Source organism: Hemitrygon akajei, chromosome 9 (assembly GCF_048418815.1).
Source record: "Hemitrygon akajei chromosome 9, sHemAka1.3, whole genome shotgun sequence".
Taxonomy (NCBI): Eukaryota; Metazoa; Chordata; class Chondrichthyes; order Myliobatiformes; family Dasyatidae; genus Hemitrygon; species Hemitrygon akajei.
In genome coordinates this window covers 141,507,542-141,525,929 of record NC_133132.1, presented here as the reverse complement: position 1 = coordinate 141,525,929, position 18,388 = coordinate 141,507,542, and the positions used below count along the sequence as shown (strand labels likewise).

At 38.9% G+C, this 18,388-nt stretch overlaps 1 protein-coding gene and 1 non-coding gene across 3 annotated transcripts in view; both read right to left on the bottom strand.

Annotated features, from left to right (window-relative positions):
- The window catches only part of ift172 (intraflagellar transport 172), a 184,771-nt gene extending 179,716 nt beyond the window's left edge, over positions 1-5,055 (bottom strand). For both annotated transcript variants that reach the window (XM_073057150.1, XM_073057151.1), the window contains exons 1-3: positions 4,870-5,055; positions 3,969-4,112; positions 578-690 (exon numbers count right to left, since the gene is read on the bottom strand). In XM_073057150.1, coding sequence (XP_072913251.1) covers positions 578-690; positions 3,969-4,112; positions 4,870-4,908 — 296 coding nt within the window. In that variant the 5' untranslated portion in view covers positions 4,909-5,055. The remainder of the gene's footprint in view (positions 1-577; positions 691-3,968; positions 4,113-4,869) is intronic.
- A 297-nt stretch (positions 5,056-5,352) lies between these two features.
- Positions 5,353-5,424, bottom strand: trnaa-ugc (transfer RNA alanine (anticodon UGC)). The gene has a single exon. It is a non-coding gene; the product is annotated as a tRNA-Ala (tRNA).
- Between the last annotated feature and the right edge of the window lie 12,964 nt (positions 5,425-18,388).

Here is an 18,388-nt window from a genome sequence, read left to right as displayed (position 1 = left end):
ATGTTAACCCTCTCATTCCTGGAATCATTCTAGTGAATCTTCTCTGAACCCTCTCCAACGTCAGCACATGCTTTCTTAAATAAGGAGCCCAAAACTGCACACAGTTTAAGTCTAACAGCTGGAACAGTTTATGGTCGGGGTGACTGGTGCCCCTGATGATCTTCCAGGCTTATTACTGCAACTTTATATCTCTCATTGGAAAAATAGATTTTTGTTTTAAATAAAGGTGGATTCAAATCCCGCACATGGGAAGGGACTTTGCAGGTGGATAAGCAGAGAAATATTTAATAATGATATGTATTCACAAACGGCATACAATTCATTTACTGAACTCCAGCAGAACATCTCTATACAGTAAACATTGCCCAAACTCTCCAGACTACAGCAAAGTGAAATCCCACAGGTTGGTGAAGATTTTTTAAGTAGCATTTATTGAAGCTTATGAATATAATCTAATTATCTAAGTTTGCCTGCAAACATAGAACAGTACAGTGCAAGTATAGGCCCTTGAGACCATTGTCTCTGTGCTGAATATCATGCTAGTCATTCAACAAATTCCACTCAGTGAAAGACTTACCATTCTTCTCCAATTTTATAAACATAAATGATACTGTCTGTCTGCCCAATAGCTATTTTGGTGGAATCTGGTGAAAAGGCCATCCCTTTGACCACATAGCTTTTCTTGCCATACTGAAAAAAAGACAATGATATAATTTTTAATTGCAACAATCTAAATGAAAAGAGCATAAATTGTACTCCACAGATAATCTTGTTTCACAAGTGACTAAATGCTAGTGTTATGAACCCCGTAACTGGGTGTCTTACCAGCAAAGATAGGAGTATCTGTTGAAGTCTGATGATACTATTTTTAACAGTATTTATTAGTAAAAATACACAAAAATAATATCAATGCAAATATACAGATAATATATGTCATCAATACTAAACATAAAAGTGCGGGCATAATAATAATCACTAAGAAATAAGCTCTATCGTTGTCTAGGGGATAATGAATTGTCCGATGGAAATATAAAGTTCAGTTCAGTTCATGCAGGCTGCAGTAGTTTGTTGGTCAATATGGAGAGAGGGAGAGAGAGAGAGAGAGAGAGAAACAGAGACAGAGACAGAGAGAAAAACAGCTGTTGACTTGCCGACTTTCCTGTTATGATCTTGATCCGTCGATGCGTTGTTGTTGTAGCCATTCACGTATGACCCCTCCGTCCGTTAGCTAGATCGTTCCGTGGAGGACTCGTCACCCAGGCAAGGGTGGACACACACACAAGCCCCCCACCGGTCTCATAGCGTCTCTCCTGGTGTGTCTGAGGGGTCTTCCCCAGACCTTACTTTTATCCCCACTCACGGGGTCTCAGGTGTCAATCACGTTGGGATGATGCAACCCATTAACCAGACCACTCTGGTTGACCCCTGAGGGGTTTTAATGAATAGAACAGTACTCAATACACTCATACTCTTCTCCAAGAGACAATAGCAGTAATCAGTGGTTCCGTTCCGCTTTTGTTAGGAGGAGACATTCCACCTTTGTGTATTCCTGCGTTGTCTCTCTCTCATTACTGACATGAGCTGTTTACCTCTCTCAGTTCCTTGGTATCAGACCCGAAATAATAGCGATTTTGCGATTCTCAAAAGGGGGGGGGGGGGAACTTTGTACCCTTCTGCCCATCAGAGTTGCTCCTCATTCGTAACACTAGAAAGACATCTATATCCTTAAATAATATTTGGAATGGTTTTCAGTTTTTTAAAGAGCACATCTTCTTGAAGATACAAATTCAGAGGATTAATATTAGATTTGAGGTCAGAGCTCTACAATGAGCAAAAGTTGTAGAGAACAAATTAATTATTTATTATTACCAGTGCACAAGGCCATGTATAATTCAAGAAAATATATTTGGCTAAATAGGATTAAATAACAAAATGGTTCATTCATGATCTATATTAAAATCTCACATTCATCTATCGCTAGGAGTGATTTAGTGGTACTGCAGTTACTGTCGCTGATATACAGATACAGGAACCCAAATATGATTCTATCCTCGTGCACTGTCTGTGTGGAGATTGTACTTTCTGTCAGTGACTGTGTGGGTTTCCTACAGATGCTTTGGTTTACTCCCATTATCGTAAAGAGGGTTCATTAATTTAAATTACCCCTTGAGTAATATTAAGGCAATTGCAGGAGAGGGTAAAAGAGAATAAATGCAATGATTTGTGGAAATTAGGAGCAGGGAGTGAAAGTGAACCAAAATTATTTCTCCTCTGATAGTGCGCAAATTACTTCACTGTGTCATTACAAGATAAACCTCAAAATTCAAAATTAATCAAAGGAATTTATAAACAAAGGTCTGTGCAAGACAAGTCTTCTTGCTGTACCTTTTCAATGCAAATAGCTGGTAGTGAGAATCTTCCATTTTTAGTAGCTATTATTGAGCTGAGCACACGTGCATCAAAGGTCCTAAAGATTTTCGAGATTATTGTTATTAGAACATACAACAGCGGAGCACTGGAACAGACCCTTTGGCCTGCAATATTGCACTAAACTAATAAAGGTTCAAAGTAAATTTATTATCAAAGTACATATATGTCACCATATACAACCCTGAGATTCATTTTCTTGTGGGAATACTCAATAAATCCATAATCAAAAAATAACCATAATAGAATCAATGAAAGACTGCACCAACTTGGGCATTCAAACTGTGCAAATACAAAAAGAAAGAAAGAATAACAATAAATAAATAAATAAGCAATAAATATGGAGAACACGAGATGAAGTGTCCTTGAAAGTGAGTCGATAGGTTGGGGAGCATTTCGATGATGAAGTGAAGTTGAGTGAAGTTATCCCCTTTGTTTCAAGAGCCAAATTACTAATTATTAATCAAATCCCACACTAAACTAATCTCTGCTGCCTACACAATGTCCATATCCTTCCATTTCTTGCACATCCATGTGCCTTTCTAAGAGCCTCTTAGACATCTCTATCATATTTGCCTCCAAACCACTCCAGGCTGCACATTCCAGGCACCCACCATTCTCCGTGTTAAAAAAAATTTGCCTCACACATCTCATTTGAATTTTAACCCTCTCACCTTATATTTCAAACCTGGGAAAAAGAAACTGACTGTTCACTCTATGTATACCTATCATAATCGTATAAAGCTCTATCAGATTTTCTCTCAGTCTCTGCCTCCCCAAAGAAAACAACCCCACATTTGTCTGACATCTCCTTACGCCTAATCCGGCAGCATCCTGGTAAACCTCTTTTGCACTCCTCCACAGTCTGAACATCCTTCCTAAAATGGGGTAACCAGAAGAGAATGCAATAATCCAGATACAGCCTAATTAGATTTAAAGCTGCAACATAACTTCCAGACTCTTGAACTCAATCCTTTAATATCTTCTTAGAATCCACCTTGTCAATCCTCCTCAGAATGTTCTGTGCTTCAATAAGTGCCAGCAGGGCTGTAGCTGAGGCAGCAGACAGGACCATCATGGGTGTGGACCAAGTACGTCCAGAGGGGCAGATAGTCGGACAGTGTATCCATCTTTTGTAAACTCTTCAGTAGCTGCATAGATACCTGAAGAGTAGACTATCTGTTGGATGGAAGCGACCAACAACTCTGATAGAGGCAGGTGCCAAGTTGTTAAGCTCATCAGTGGGAGGTGGTGTTTTAGTACTGCCGGCCCACCACCTCGAGGGAGTCGTGATCATAAGCAGGCTGAAACTCCTGAAGACAGGTGGCAGATCAACTGATGATCCCACTGGTGATAGCACAGGAGAGTTAACATCTTAGTCCACGTGTATTTTCAATTCATGCCCTTCCTTACAACTGATCTATTACCTAAAGTCATCTACAGTACACTCAACTATACGATAATTTGATTATGGAACTTCCCAGTAAATAAATGATATCTGCACATTATTACTTATATTTAAGACTACAAGTTGCGATTACCTTAGAATCAGCAGGTTTAGTGGAGAATTTATCTCTTCTTTCTCCATTTTCATCATAGAGAAGAACAACTCGGTCTACTGTGCAGACTGCAAACTTGTTGTTGTTGGGTGCCCATGACATACATGTAACTTTTGCAGCACCATCCTTAAAGGAAAAAATAGCATAATTTACTTTAAAATTACATGCAATGTAGAAGGGAAAAAATTATCCCATTGTCCACTCGATAAAGAGCTAAATTCTGAAAACAAAACTATCTACTGAATAAAATCAAAATTCTCTCATCTTCATCACCCAAAACATCTGATTATTTTCAGAATAACTAATATATTTAAGGTCTATCTGACACCACCCTTTCATGTTCTGCTTTTAAATTTCATGTTCTAATGTTTTTTTTCCTTTTTTAACACTTACAAATGCGATTAATGTCTAGTGAGCAGTGAGCGAAGCTAAAGAGATTCAAGATGGTTGGTCTTGCATCAACTGTAAAACTACTGGGGTTCTGAGACTGGAGTTCCAGAATAAATACGGAGGGATCGGTTGCATAGAAGAACAGAAGCGGAATTTTATGGTATGAATGCTATTACTGAGTTGATACTTAGATATGAAGATGACAAACATCACTACAACGGGGTGCTCATCTCTCTCGAACAGAACTGGTGCAACTCTGATTACAGAAAGATCGAGTCGGGTGCAGATCTTGCATCTGGCTACATTACAACAGGCTGCACCGTTACTATAAAGTTATTTGCGACGACCCGAGGGGCTACAGTCAAAGCTAGAATGCAGAGCAGAAAAGAAACGTCGGCCCCAAGTCATAATGTAGGCCCGGATATCTCCATGCGGCCTGCTCCCCCGGGCTGATCCCAGCCCCGCTCCACGCAACGCCCCCACCCCACTGTACCTGCGGCGTCAACAGGGTTTTCAGGTGCTTCAGCTGCATTCTGCGATCTCACTTTGCTTCCTCCTCGTCGCGGAGCCGCTAGCCGCCGTTGCCCTAGTTACGAGCTCCCGTCCCATTCGTTCTGCGTTGCCCTTAGTTACGAGCCTCCATCCCATTTGCTCTCGGTTGCCCTGGCGGAGAATTCCCTCCCATTTCCTCCATCTGGCGCCGCCTCCGGTGAAGCAAGTTTAGCGAACTGCGTCAAGGCAGGAAAGCGCTTCATTTATATTCAGTGGGTGGGGTGGGGGGTTCTCGGTTCGTTGAAGGAAAATACATCAAGACAAAACCGGAGAATTTAACACATCTTGGAAGAGGAAAAGGATTCTGCATTTCCGGACGTTTCCGTTTCTTTCCCTTCCCATATTAATATCGTTCGGGTTCGATAAGAGCTCGTTTACAGGGAAAGACGGCAATTTAACTATTTTGGAGAACGATGTAAAATTGTGGAGATGCCGGGGATTGAACCCGGGGCCTCATACATGCAAAGCATGCGCTCTACCACTGAGCTACATCCCCACCGCTGCATGCTACTTCGCTCATGTGTCCTCCATATCCGGCCGATTCATTGTTCCATTTCGCTCGGGTTTCAGTTGGTTTACAACAGTTTGTTCTGTTTAATTACGCATATTCTCATCATCATCAATCCACGTTCACTCGGATATTTCTTTGTTCCTGAATCCCCCTTTAAATACTGCAATTTAGTTTACATTTCTCAAGGTTCCAACGGAATGTTGTTCATCTGAATTTCAGCTTAAAATTCTGACTACTAAGCAGAAATTCAAATTTATAGAAACAATTAAGTATATTTTTTCAGGTGGGAAGAAAATCGCTGGAAAAAGAAGTCAATGACACTGATAAATATTTTCCTTTGGGATCCACCAAGGTGATATATATATATATATATACAAGTCCACCAGAAGGCAAATGATTTTATACTATAACAGAAAGTTTATAGAGTCAATGCTTATATTACAGAAACCCGGTTTAGAAATCTGTTACTGAAATAATAGCTTAAATTTAGCCTTCCAACCTTGGGAAATGGAATTTGATGTAAGAATTTTGCAATTGTAAAATCCAGCTATTTATTTGCCGAAACTTGATTATTTTTACGACTATGGTGATTCAGATCATGTTTGTCGGTATCAAATACATTGGTGTTAAATTTGTGATAACTGCGGTGCCACAGGGATCAGTGATAGAGACTGCCATACCACAGTCCTGGTATCTCGATAATAATGAAAGTTACCTTGTGGGTACAGGAGGCAGTTTAGAAAGCTGGTCTTCATTCTCAAAGCACTTGATTACAAGAGAAGAGACACCTTGCTCCTAATATATGAAAAACTTTATGCGATCAAATCTATAATACTGTGTACAGCTCTGGTGTCCCCACTTAAAGAAAAGATAAACTTTTAATACAGAGCCTGCAGCAAATTGATCTCTGGGGTGGCAGGCTTGTTCTGTAAGGAGAGGCTGATGAAGAAATGCAGCAGGTCATGTAGATCCACTTCCCTCCACAGATCCTGCTTCACTCATGAGTTCCTCCAGCATTTTATTTTTCTCCTCTCTCTCTCCCTCTCCCCTTCCCCCTCCCCTCCCCTCCTCCCTCCTACAGTGTCTATAACCTGTGGACATAGTCTCAAAATAAGGGATCAGTCATTCAGGAAAGAGATAAGAAAAATATTATTAATACAGAAAGTAGGTTATCTTTGGCAGTGGTCCCCAACCACCGGGCCGCAAAGCATATGCTACTGGGCCACGAGGAAACGATATGAGTCAGCTGCACCTTTCCTCATTCCCTGTCACGCCTACTGATGAGCTTGAACGCACGCGAGGTCATTACCCACACAAAGTCATCAGTCGCCTAAACAGTGATACCCTCACGCCAGGGATCACTGGCTGGCCTCGGGTAAACAGCCGCATGGTGCGGCCGGCGAGAAGAGCCATTGCTACTGGCCTGGAGCATGGACAGATGGGCGCCGCCTCTAAACCTGTTTAGCACACCGAATGTTCGTGGGAACCCGGTGCTAAAATATTCGCAGATGACCTAATTCGGGCTCAGGGTTTTGTAAGTAGCAGAGCAGCTGCCTCGCTGCAATCTACCAAAAGTCATCCCTCAAGCCAAATTTTTGTCCGCCGATAGATCCTACAAGGGGGGGGGCGGGCACACGTCCTGTCACACTCCTCACTCGGTCAGTCGCTTTCTCCGGACTGTGACTGGGCACGGCCCCGGTACGGGGACCTCCGGCCCTTACCTTGTCCTCTCACTGGTGTGTTGCAATGATTTTATATGTTCATACGAGGAAAATATGTGCTGTGTGTTTAACATCCAAACTTCACTTAAAATATTATGATGTTATTGACTTATAAGTGAGTTATAATTGACTTATCACTATATTCATGCGAGGAAAATACACGCTGTGTGTTTAATATTAAGTTCGTTAGATAAACCTTTTTAGAAACGAAATTGAGTGTACTAGCCACTTCTAAGTGACTTATAGTTGACTTATCACCTATATTCCAGTCGTGATTAACATCCGCCCCCCCCCCCCCCACCGTCGGCTGGTCCACAAGAATATTGTCAATATTAAACCGGTCCACGGTGCCAAAAAGGTTGGTGACCCCTGATCTTTGGAATGTATTACCCAGAAGTCTATGGAGACTTGGCATGAGGTCTGTTCAAGAGATTCTTAGATATTTAGATATTAAGGTATCAAGGAACATGCAGTAAAGTAGCACTGAGGTAAAAGATAAATCATGTTCTTATTAAATGGCAAAGGCTGAATAGCCTACTTATGCCTCAAGTTCCCATGTTTGTATAATGTTATAATTTCCTTATTACAATTTTCAACAGTTAACTTTGTGACATGAAGCTACAACAACATTATTAAAACAAGGAGTGTGGGTTACTTTTCTGTGTCTGATTTCACCTTGCTGTGAACCTTTACTATCAGGGATTAGTGACAGAGGATGCATGCAATGCAGATGTTTAGTGGAAGGCAGATCTATCGATATGCGTCAGTGTCCAGGATAGCTTGGAGTTCAGCTTCTGAGCATCAGCAAACACAAGCATCATCTACACACTGCTGGGCTTTGGGTAACCTGACATTAACTTGACAGCCATTTTATGGCAACAGCAGATACCAACAATGAAATTCATCACCATCATTAGTTCACCAACATGGGCTTTGATTGATTGAGGGAAAGTGAATGTAGCAGCAATACCAAACCAAAAACAAAACAGTTGCCGCAACCCTGCGGCCACAATGGAGTTGTTATGCTTGCATGACACGCTGTCTGCTCCAATAGAATGATTGTTCAAAGAATCAAATCCTTTATTATCAGAATCAGAATCTAAATCAGGTTTATTATCACTGGCATGTGACGTGAAATTTGTTAGCTGCAGCACTTCAATGCAATACATAATCTAGCAGAGAGAGAGAGAGAGGAAAAATATAATAAATAAAATAAAAGATAATAAATAAACAAGTAAGTCAATTACATATATTGAATAGATTTTTTTAAATGTGCAAAAACATAAATACTGTATATTAAAAGAAAGTGAAGTAGTGTCCAAGGGTTCAATGTCCCTTTAGGAATCAGATGGCAGAGGGGAAGAAGCTGTTCCTGTGTCACTGACTGTGTGCCTTCAGGCTTCTGTACATCTTACCTGATGGTAACAGTAAGAAAAGGGCATGCCCTGGGTGCTGGAGGTCTTTAATAATGGACGCTGCCTTTCTGAGACACCGTTCCCTGAAGATGTCCTGGGTACTTTGTAGGCTAGTGCCCAAGATGGAGCTGGCTAGATTTACAACCTTCTGCAGCTTCTTTCGATCCTTTGCAATAGCCCCTCCATACCAGACAGTGATACAGCCTGTCAGAATGCTCTCCATGGTACAACTATAGAAAATTTAGAGTGTATTTGTTGACATGCCAAATCTCTTAAAACTCCTAATAAAGTATAGCCACTGTCTTGCCTTCTTTATGACTATATTGATATGTTGGGACCAGGTTAGATCCTCAGAGATCTTGACACAGAGGAACTTGAAGCTGCTCACTCTCTCCACTTCTGACCCCTCTATGAGGATTGGTATGTGTTCCTTTGTCTTACCCTTCCTGAAGTCCACAATCAGCTCTTTCATCTTACTGACATTGAGTGCCAGGTTGTTGCTGCAGCACCATTTCATTAGTTGGCATATCTCACTCCAGTATGCCCTCTTGTCACCACCTGAAATTCTACCAACAATGGTTGTATCATCAGCAAATTTGAAGATGGTATTTGAGCAAAGCCTAGCCACACAGTCATGCGTATACAGAGAGTAGAGCAGTGGGCTAAGCACACTCTCCTGAGGTGCGCCAGTGTTGATCGTCAGCGAGGAGGATACGTTATCGCCAATCCACACAGACTGTGGTCTTCCAGTTAGGAAGTAGAGGATCTGATTGCAGAGGGAGGTATGGAGGCCCAGGTTCTGCAACTTCTCAGTCAAGATTGTGGAAATGATGGTACTAAATGCTGAGCTGTAGTCGATGAACAGCATCCTGACATAGGTGATTGTGTTGTCCAGGTAGACTAAAGCTGTGTGGAGAGCCATTGAGATTGTCTCTGCCGTTGACCTATTGTGGCGATAAGCAAGTTGCAATGGGTCCAGGTCCTTGCTGAGGCAAGAGTTCAGTCTAGTCATTACCAACCTCTCAAAGCATTTCATCACTGTTGATGTGAATGCTACTGGGTGATTGTCATGAAGGCTGCCCACATTATTCTTCTTAGACACTTGTATAATTACAATTAGCAACCACACAATCCTGAAGTGATTAAAGGGAGGCGTCACGTGATGACGTAGGATCGAGATGTTGGGAATCCAGCTCCCTCGTAAAAAGTAATGAAATAGGGTTTAAATGAAGAAGAGTTAACAAATATCTGTTAGAAACTATTTATAAGCAACTCAGGATTATCTTTTGATATGGCTCCTAAACTGAAACAGAAGAAAGCTACTACTTCGAAGACTGCGCAAATCGGTGGGGAAAAAGGCCTAAACGTCTTGGCGAAGCATCGGACTCAAGTTGGATCTCCTCCCGGCGAAGTGCATGGCACTTCTGATGATGCGGGAAAGGAAGCTGCAGCAATGTCGGTGGTCTCTAAGAAGAAACGGCAGGAACAACACATGCGCGAAAGTATGTAGGAACAGATATCAATAAAACTACAAATCTCAACTACGGCTGGAAGTGAAATTGGATGTGGATCGGAAGTAGAAACAGACTCTTTGGGGAATTTAGAGGAAGAAGAAGAGGAAAAGAAGGAAGAGATTAAAGGAGACATAAAAGATATCCTGATATATATGATGAATAAATTAAAAGCTACAAGAACAGATATGACGAATGAATTAAAAGCTATAAGAACAGATATAAGAAGGATGCAGAATACACTTGATAATGTGGTGGAAAAACAAAAGAAGATGGATAATAAAGTTAAAGAGATGGAAGTAAAAGTGGAAGAAAACACTGAAAGAATAGACAAGATAGAAAACAATAATCTTGCCTGGACAACAGAAAGAAAATGGATGCACTTGAGAACTCTAGTAGACGAAATAATATTAAAATTGTTGGTCTTATGGAAGGTACAGAGGGAGAAAATCCAATAAAATTCTTTCAAGAATGGATTCCGAAAATTTTGGAAATGAAAGAAGGAAGTCAAGTAATTGAAATTGAAAGAGCACACAGAGCTTTAAGACCAAGATCTCAACAAGATTAAAATCCAAGATCAATTTTGATAAAATGCTTAAGGTACTAAGGTAAAGAAATGATCTTGAAGGCAGCTACTCAAGGTGCTAAAAAGAGAAATGGGCCATTGATAATAGAAGGGAAAAGAGTTTTTTTTTAAAAATCCAGACATAAGTTACGATCTTCTGAAGAGGCGGAAGGAATTTAATCCAGTGAAAAAAACCTTTATGGGAAAAGGGCTATAAATTTTTATTGAGCTACCCAGCAAAATTGATAATTTTCCTGGATAATGGAGAAAGAAGCTTTTTCGTTGACTACCAGAAAGCGGAGAAATTTGTACAAGAATTACCTGATGTACATGAAGAGGAGTAAAGAATTATAGAAATGAAATGGACTAATGATGAAGACTGAAACAAGGTTGGACTTGATGGACATTTATAAGGAAAAAATAGTCAAGGAGTATTAATTGGGAGTAGAGACATTAATTATTTTCTTTTTTTTTCTTCACTAATATATATTTTTTTGCGGGGGAGCTGGAGGAGCTCCTGATCGATGGCTGCAAGTTTCACGTGTACAATCATGGCAATTGCCATGACCCGTAAAATGGGGGGGGGGTAATGTTGTGTTCTTTTTATTTGCAACATTAGTGGAGGGTATTTTTTTTTCTTATATATTAGTTATCTTGTATTTTTCTTCTTTTTTGCCTGGATGGTTGGGGAGAGACTCATAGCAACATGGAGAATTTTAAAGAGTTCCCAAGGTACTATGAATGATTAATTTACTTAATTTATTAAGTTTTAATGTTAATGGAATTAATGGACCTGTGAAAAGAAAAAGAGTTTTAACATATATTAAGAAAATGAAAGGAGATATAGCTTTTTTACAAGAAACACATTTAACAGAAATAGAACATAAGAAATTAAAGAGAGATTGGGTTGGAAATGTCATTGCAGCTTCACTTAATTCAAAATCGAGAGGAGTTGCAATTTTGGTAAATAAATCTTTGCCAATTAAAATACAAGATGTAATAATTGATTCTGGGGGGAGATATGTGATTATACATTGTCAATTTTTTTCAGAATTATGGACTTTTATGAACATTTATGCACCAAATGAAAATGATGCAAAATTCATACAAGAAGTTTTGTTGAAATTGGCTGATGCACATGATAAAATATTAATATGTGGAGATTTTAATTTTTGTTTGGATCCAGTTTTGGATAGGTCATCTAAAGTTGTTACAAAATCAAAAGTAACAAAACTAACTTTATCATTAATGAAAGATTTAAACCTGATTGATATAGGGAGAAAAATTAATCCAAGAGAAAGAGATTATTCATTTTATTCAAATAGACATAAAACTTACTCAAGGATTGATTTTTTTTATTATCAAAAAATATTCAAGATAGAGTGAAAAGTGTGGAATATAAAGCAAGAATACTGTCAGATCATTCCCCCTTGATAATGACAATGATAATGATGGTTACATAATTGGTTTCAAAAGGGGATTAAATATTTTGGTGACTGTTTTGAAGGAGGTATATTGATGTCGTTTGATCAATTAAAAAATAAATATAAAATATCAAATAACACTCTTTTCTGTTATTTTCAATTAAAAGCCTATTTACGAGAAAAGCTGGGACAAACAATGTTGATGCCAAAACCTAGTGAAATGGAAATATTAATTCAGAAAGGAAAAATTAAAAAATTTACATCTTGTATGTATAATTTGATTCAAAAGCAGACAATTAAATTAGGAATTCATAAATCAAGACAAAAATGGGAATCTGATCTGAATGTTAAAATTGATGGAAAAAATTGGTCAAGATTATGTTCTGATAGTATGAGAAATACAATAAATGTTCGACTTAGATTAATACAATATAATTTTTTACATCAATTATATATAACACCACAGAAAATAAATAGATTAAATTTAAATATGTCTGACCAACGTTTTCGATGTAATCAAGAAATTGGTACTTTTTTACATTCTACTTGGTCTTGTTTTAAAATTCAACCATTTTGGATAAATTTAAGACTTTTATTGGAACAAATTATTGGAGTACAACTCCCACATAGTCCACTATTATTTTTATTAGGAGACATTGAAGGGACAATAATGAAACTTAAATTGTATAAGTATCAGAAAAAAAATTATAAAAATTGCATTGGCAGTAGCCAAAAAAGTTATCACAGTTACTTGGAAATCTGATTTATATTTAACTATGGATCGTTGGAATAATGAAATACATAGTTGTATTCCACTTGAAAAAATTACGTATAATCTAAGAAATGAATATGATATATTTTTGAAAATTTGGTTCCCATACTTACAAAAGATAGGATTAAATACATAGGTCCTTTGAAGATAAAATTATAGTAATTGGGGAAAGTAAAAATAAATATCAAAATTATTTTGAGCTCCATGGAGCATGTGGGGATCCTCCGATATCCAGGCAATCTTTCTTTTCTTTCCTTTTTTTCTTTCTTTAGATAAGGGTTAAGGGGGGGAGGGTTAAGGGGAGGGGGGAGGGTTAATATTATTTTTCTTACTATTTTATCACCACATTTATTCTTTGTAATTTCTAAAATTTAATAAATAAATAATATTTTTTAAAAAGTGATTAAACTTAAGCATGCCCAAGTGTAAGCTAAGCATTATTCAATGTTAGGAAAAAATACAACTTCTGCCAGTCCCAAGCTATAAATTGCCATGAAATAAGCAAGAATATGCAACTTACTCCCTTCACCTTCAGCACACCTCTATTCATGACTAACATAAAAAATCCACAACACAAAGTAGATTGAGAATAGATACATGGCTCCTACACTCTAGCCCCCTAATTATTATACTATAATGATCACAACTATATGTTTCCAAGACACGGGGATATGAAATCGTAACATTTAGACAATGTCCTCTTTTGGTAAGCAGACTATCCTGGATTATGACAAACCATTGACATACAACTTAAAAAGAAGTAGTCCCAACATCGACTCCTGCAGAACACCACTAGTTACCTACAGCCAATCAGAAAAGGCTCCCTCTATTCTTACTCTTTGTCTCCTGTCAATCAGCCAATGCTCTTACCATGCTAGTATCTTTCAAATAATACCATGGGCTCTTAGCTTGTTAAGCAGCCTCATGCAGCACCTTGCCAATGACCTTCTGAAAATCAAAATATACCACATCCTCTGATTCTTCCTTGTCCATCCTGCTTGTAATTTCCTCAAAGAATTCCAACAGATATGTCAGGCAAGATTTTTCCTCAAGGAAACTATGCTGACTTTGGCCTATTTTATCATGTGCTTCCAAGTACCACAAAACCACATCCTTAGTAATTGATTCAATATCTTGCCAACCACTAAGACTAGGCTAACTGGCCTATAATTTCCTTTCTTCTGCTTCCCTCCCTTCTTGAAGAATGGAGTAACATTTGTGATATTCCTGTCCTCCGAAACCATAGCAGAAGCTATTAATTCTTGAAAGATCATTACTAATGCCTCACCAATCTCTTCAGCCACCTCTTTCATCTGAGGTATAGTCCATCCATTCCAGGTGATTTATCTACTCACAGATTTTTCAGCTTCCCAAGCACCTTCTTCCTAGTAATAGCAACTGCATTCATTTTTGCCCCCTGACACTCTTGAACTTTTGGCATTCTGCTAGTATCTTCTACAGTGAAGGCTGTTGCAAAATACTTATTCAGGTCATCTACCATTTCCTTGTCCCCCATTACTACCTCTCCAATCCAGCATCATTTTCCAGCATTCCAACATCTACTCTCACCTCTCTTTTACTCTTTATATTTCTGAAAAACCTTCGGTATCCTTTTTTGTATCATTGGCTAGATTTCCCCCTTATGGCTTTTTCAGTTGCCTTCTATTGGTTTTTAAAAGTTTCCTAATCCTCTACATTCCCACTTTGATTTATTATATGCCCTCTCTTTTGCTTTTATGTTGGCTTTTACTTCCTTTGTCAGCCACGATTGTGTCATCCTGCCTTTAGAATACTTCTTGTTATTTGTGAAGTACATATCCTGTGCCCTCTGAATTACTCCCAGAAACTGCAACCATTGCTGTTCTGTCGTCATCTCTGCTAATGTTGCCTTCCAATCAACTTTGGCCAGCTCCTCCCTCATTCCATTGTATTTCCCTTTACTCCTCTGTAATACTGATATATCTGACTTCAGTTTCTCTCTCTCAAATTGTAGGTTGAATTCTATCATATTTTGATCACTGTCTCTTAAAGGTTCCTTTACCTTAAGCTCCCTAATCAAACACAACACGTAATCCAAAGTAGCTGATTTGCTAGTGAGGTCAGCCACAGGCTGCTCTAAAAAGCCACCTTGTATGCATTCTACAAGTTGTCTGTCTTGGAATCCAGCACCAACCTGATTTTCCCAATCTGCCTGCATTTTAGAATCCCCCATGACTATCATAACATTGCTCTCTTGACATGCCTTTTCTATCTCCCATAATAATCTGTACCCCACATCGTGGTTACTGTTCAGAAGCCTGTATATAACTCCCATCAGGTTCTTTTAACTCCTGCAGTTCTGAACTCTACCACAAGGATTCTACATCTTCCAATCCCATCTCACGTCTTTCTAAGGATTTGATCTCATCTTTTTTACCAAAAGAACCACCTTCCTACCTGCCTTTCCTTTTGATGCAAAGTGTATCCTTGGATGTTAAGCTCCCAACTATTATCTTCTTTCAGCCATGATTCAGTGATACCCACAACATCATACCTACTAATCTCTACAAAATCATCTACCTTATTGAATATACAGTGTGCATTCAAATATAACACCTTCAGTCCTGTGTCTATCACCCTTTTTGATTTTCTCCCTCCTTTACACTACAACTCATTCCACTGAGTGCAATTTTGTCCTATCGTCTACCTGTTCTTCCCCACAGTCTCACTATACACAGCCTCTTATAAACCAACAACCTTATCCTCAGCCCTATCATTCCAGTTCCCATCCACCTGCCAAATTAGTTGTATTATGTTGCGATGTCAGTATATCCTTCACCTCTGAGCCTTCTTTTTAATATATTTTGGTTTAATATGTAATTAATACAAATGTTGACTGGATTTCTAACCTAATCTTTGGTCAAGATTACCTGTCAAAAGATAAATTTTATATTTCTCTTAGCTCTCTTTGCTTCAGAGGTTCATTAGTTTTATAAAAGTAAGGTATTTCACTAGCAACACTTTTGGCTGGACAGCAAACTTGCTCAAGCCAAATATTGCCACACATTCTTTGATTTCTTATCAGAACAATTACCTCATATCTGTCCAAAGATTACTTCTATTGCTTTGTTGTTCAAAAGAAAGCCATAATCAAAATATATCTGCACAATGTCTCTGATTTCTGAGAAGCAATTTTACATCTTTATACCCTGCGGATCATAGTACGTTAAGTTTAGAAACAACCAATGCATTAAAACTATGTGCCAAAACAAACAATATTGTTTGATACAACATTAACAAGCATATGCATATTTAAGATCAAGTTAAACAGCTTCACAGACATTTGAATAGCCAACTCTTTTGAGGTACATTGGAAGTAATGAAGAACAAGTCAAATGTTGGATCTGCAGCCAAACAAGTCTTTGGGCCCTAGTGATTTCAACCTGGGGTCTTAAAAGATGTGGCAGGATGGACATTCTTGAGAATCGGAAAATGCATTTGTAACATTTTTATTCAAAAAAGGAATGGAGGAAATGACAGGCCACATAGTTTAACATCTGTTATAGCAACAATAAGAGAAGCGATAATGAAAGATGGAAACACAGGGTCATACAGGACAGAAAGAGACCTTTTAGCCCTGCAAAGTAACACTGACCATGAAGCACCCATTTACACTCATCCTAATTCCATTTTATTCTCCCCTCTTTCCCATTAACTCCGCACCCCCCCACCAGATTCTATCATTCACTTACCCGCAAAGGGAAACTTACAGTGGCCTTTTAGTCAACCAACCTATATATTGTTGTGATGTAGGAGGAAATTAGAGCATTGAATGAAACCCATAAAGTCACAAAGGGAACATGCAAGCTTCACACAGATAGCACTGGACAAAAGATATAGATAGGCCGTGAGTGGGCAGAGCTGTGGAAAATTAGTTAGCTATGTGTCTCACAATGTACTGGAGTGAACCTCAGCATGATAATCCTCTCCGCTGCCCAGAATCATCTTTTGGGAATCAATATAGTATCATGCTTGATGTGCACCCTGCTTGGATTGAATGCTTACACCTGAAGATAGACCTGTGTGCGCGTGGTGAACACGAGAGACTGCAGATGCTGGAATCTGAAGGAACAACTAGTCTGGTGGAGGAACCCCAGAACCAGGGTTTCAACCTGATATGCCCATAATTCCTCTCTGCCCACAGCTGTCACTTAAGCCACTGAATTCCCCAGCTGATTCCATGTTACTGCCTTTTGTGCATGTTTTCGGCATTGCTTCCTTTGCTTCAAAGGTTATTTACACAGTGACATTTATTGTATGTCTTCTTGAGTAGGCAGTGGCTTCATACCTATCCCCACTCAATGTAAAACACTATTAATAAGATATGACACTGACATTTTTATGTTAATCATCTGGAAGGAGGAGAGAAATTGAAAAATATATTAGAGCCACCTTGTGTCTTCAAGTATTTTTTTTTTACCCCAAATACCTTTAAGTTGTTGGCTTATATTTTTGGTAAACAATACTCACCAAGTTCACTTCATCCCTACCATCAGCTCCTGAGATCCTGGTTTTGCAGGGATCTCACTCAGTCATGGTCATGGTTTGCCTTAAGGCTGAGAGACTCTTGCTTCCAATGGCATGTTGAGAAACAGGTCTTGCTGATGTGGAAGCAGTGAAGCATTATGCATTAAGCATGGAAAAATTAGATGTGGACAGCAGACCATGCAGCACATTTGCTGGAGGAGAAGGAGAAAGCAGCCCTAAAACTATATGGCTTAGGCCTAGGCAGCATTTTCTGCCAGTCTTCTGAGAATCTTATGAATACCTTTCCTAGGAAAAAAGCTTTTGAAGGAAGGGTTTCGAAGGAGCTGGTCGTGCTATAGGCAGAGCAGCAGTCTCGTAGCTGGGGCCAAGTCTGAAATTGGTCTTAATTTTTATCCAGGTAGGTCTGAAGACATCTGTGATGTTTTCTTATTGCTGCACATGATAGAGATGTAGCCAAAGTTCTCTTTTCAAGTAGAGTAAAACTTATCTGCTTTCTTTCCATTGTTGAGAAGCAGACAACATGGGACAGGGTGTTAACAAGATTAACTACTTATCCATTGTATAGGGGAGATAAAATACACCAATATTGTATTCCAAACTGCACATAACCACACAGATCTTTACCAGAATATCAAGTTATTTCACTCCCCACACTCCCCATTCATATCCAGAAACTCAACTCATGGCATTCATGATTCCTTTGTGCTGTGGTAGGAATTTGTCTGCCTCCATCTCAGATCAATAGATGGCTGTTTGCTGGGTGGCAGTTCAAGACTGAAGCTATAAACTGCATACTGAGGATCCATAAAGGAAAGCAGAGCACTGTTAAAATTTGAGCCATACAAACGCCAGAAATATGATGGAAAACATCATTGGATTTCTGAAATAACAATCTGCACTATGGTCTCATCTAGAAGAGCTCTCCAAAATAACTTAAAGAGGACATCTTCTTCACTGTGGTTTGCATCATCTGTTGGAAGTGGGACTGCTTGTAGCCCAGCTGTCATAGGGTCA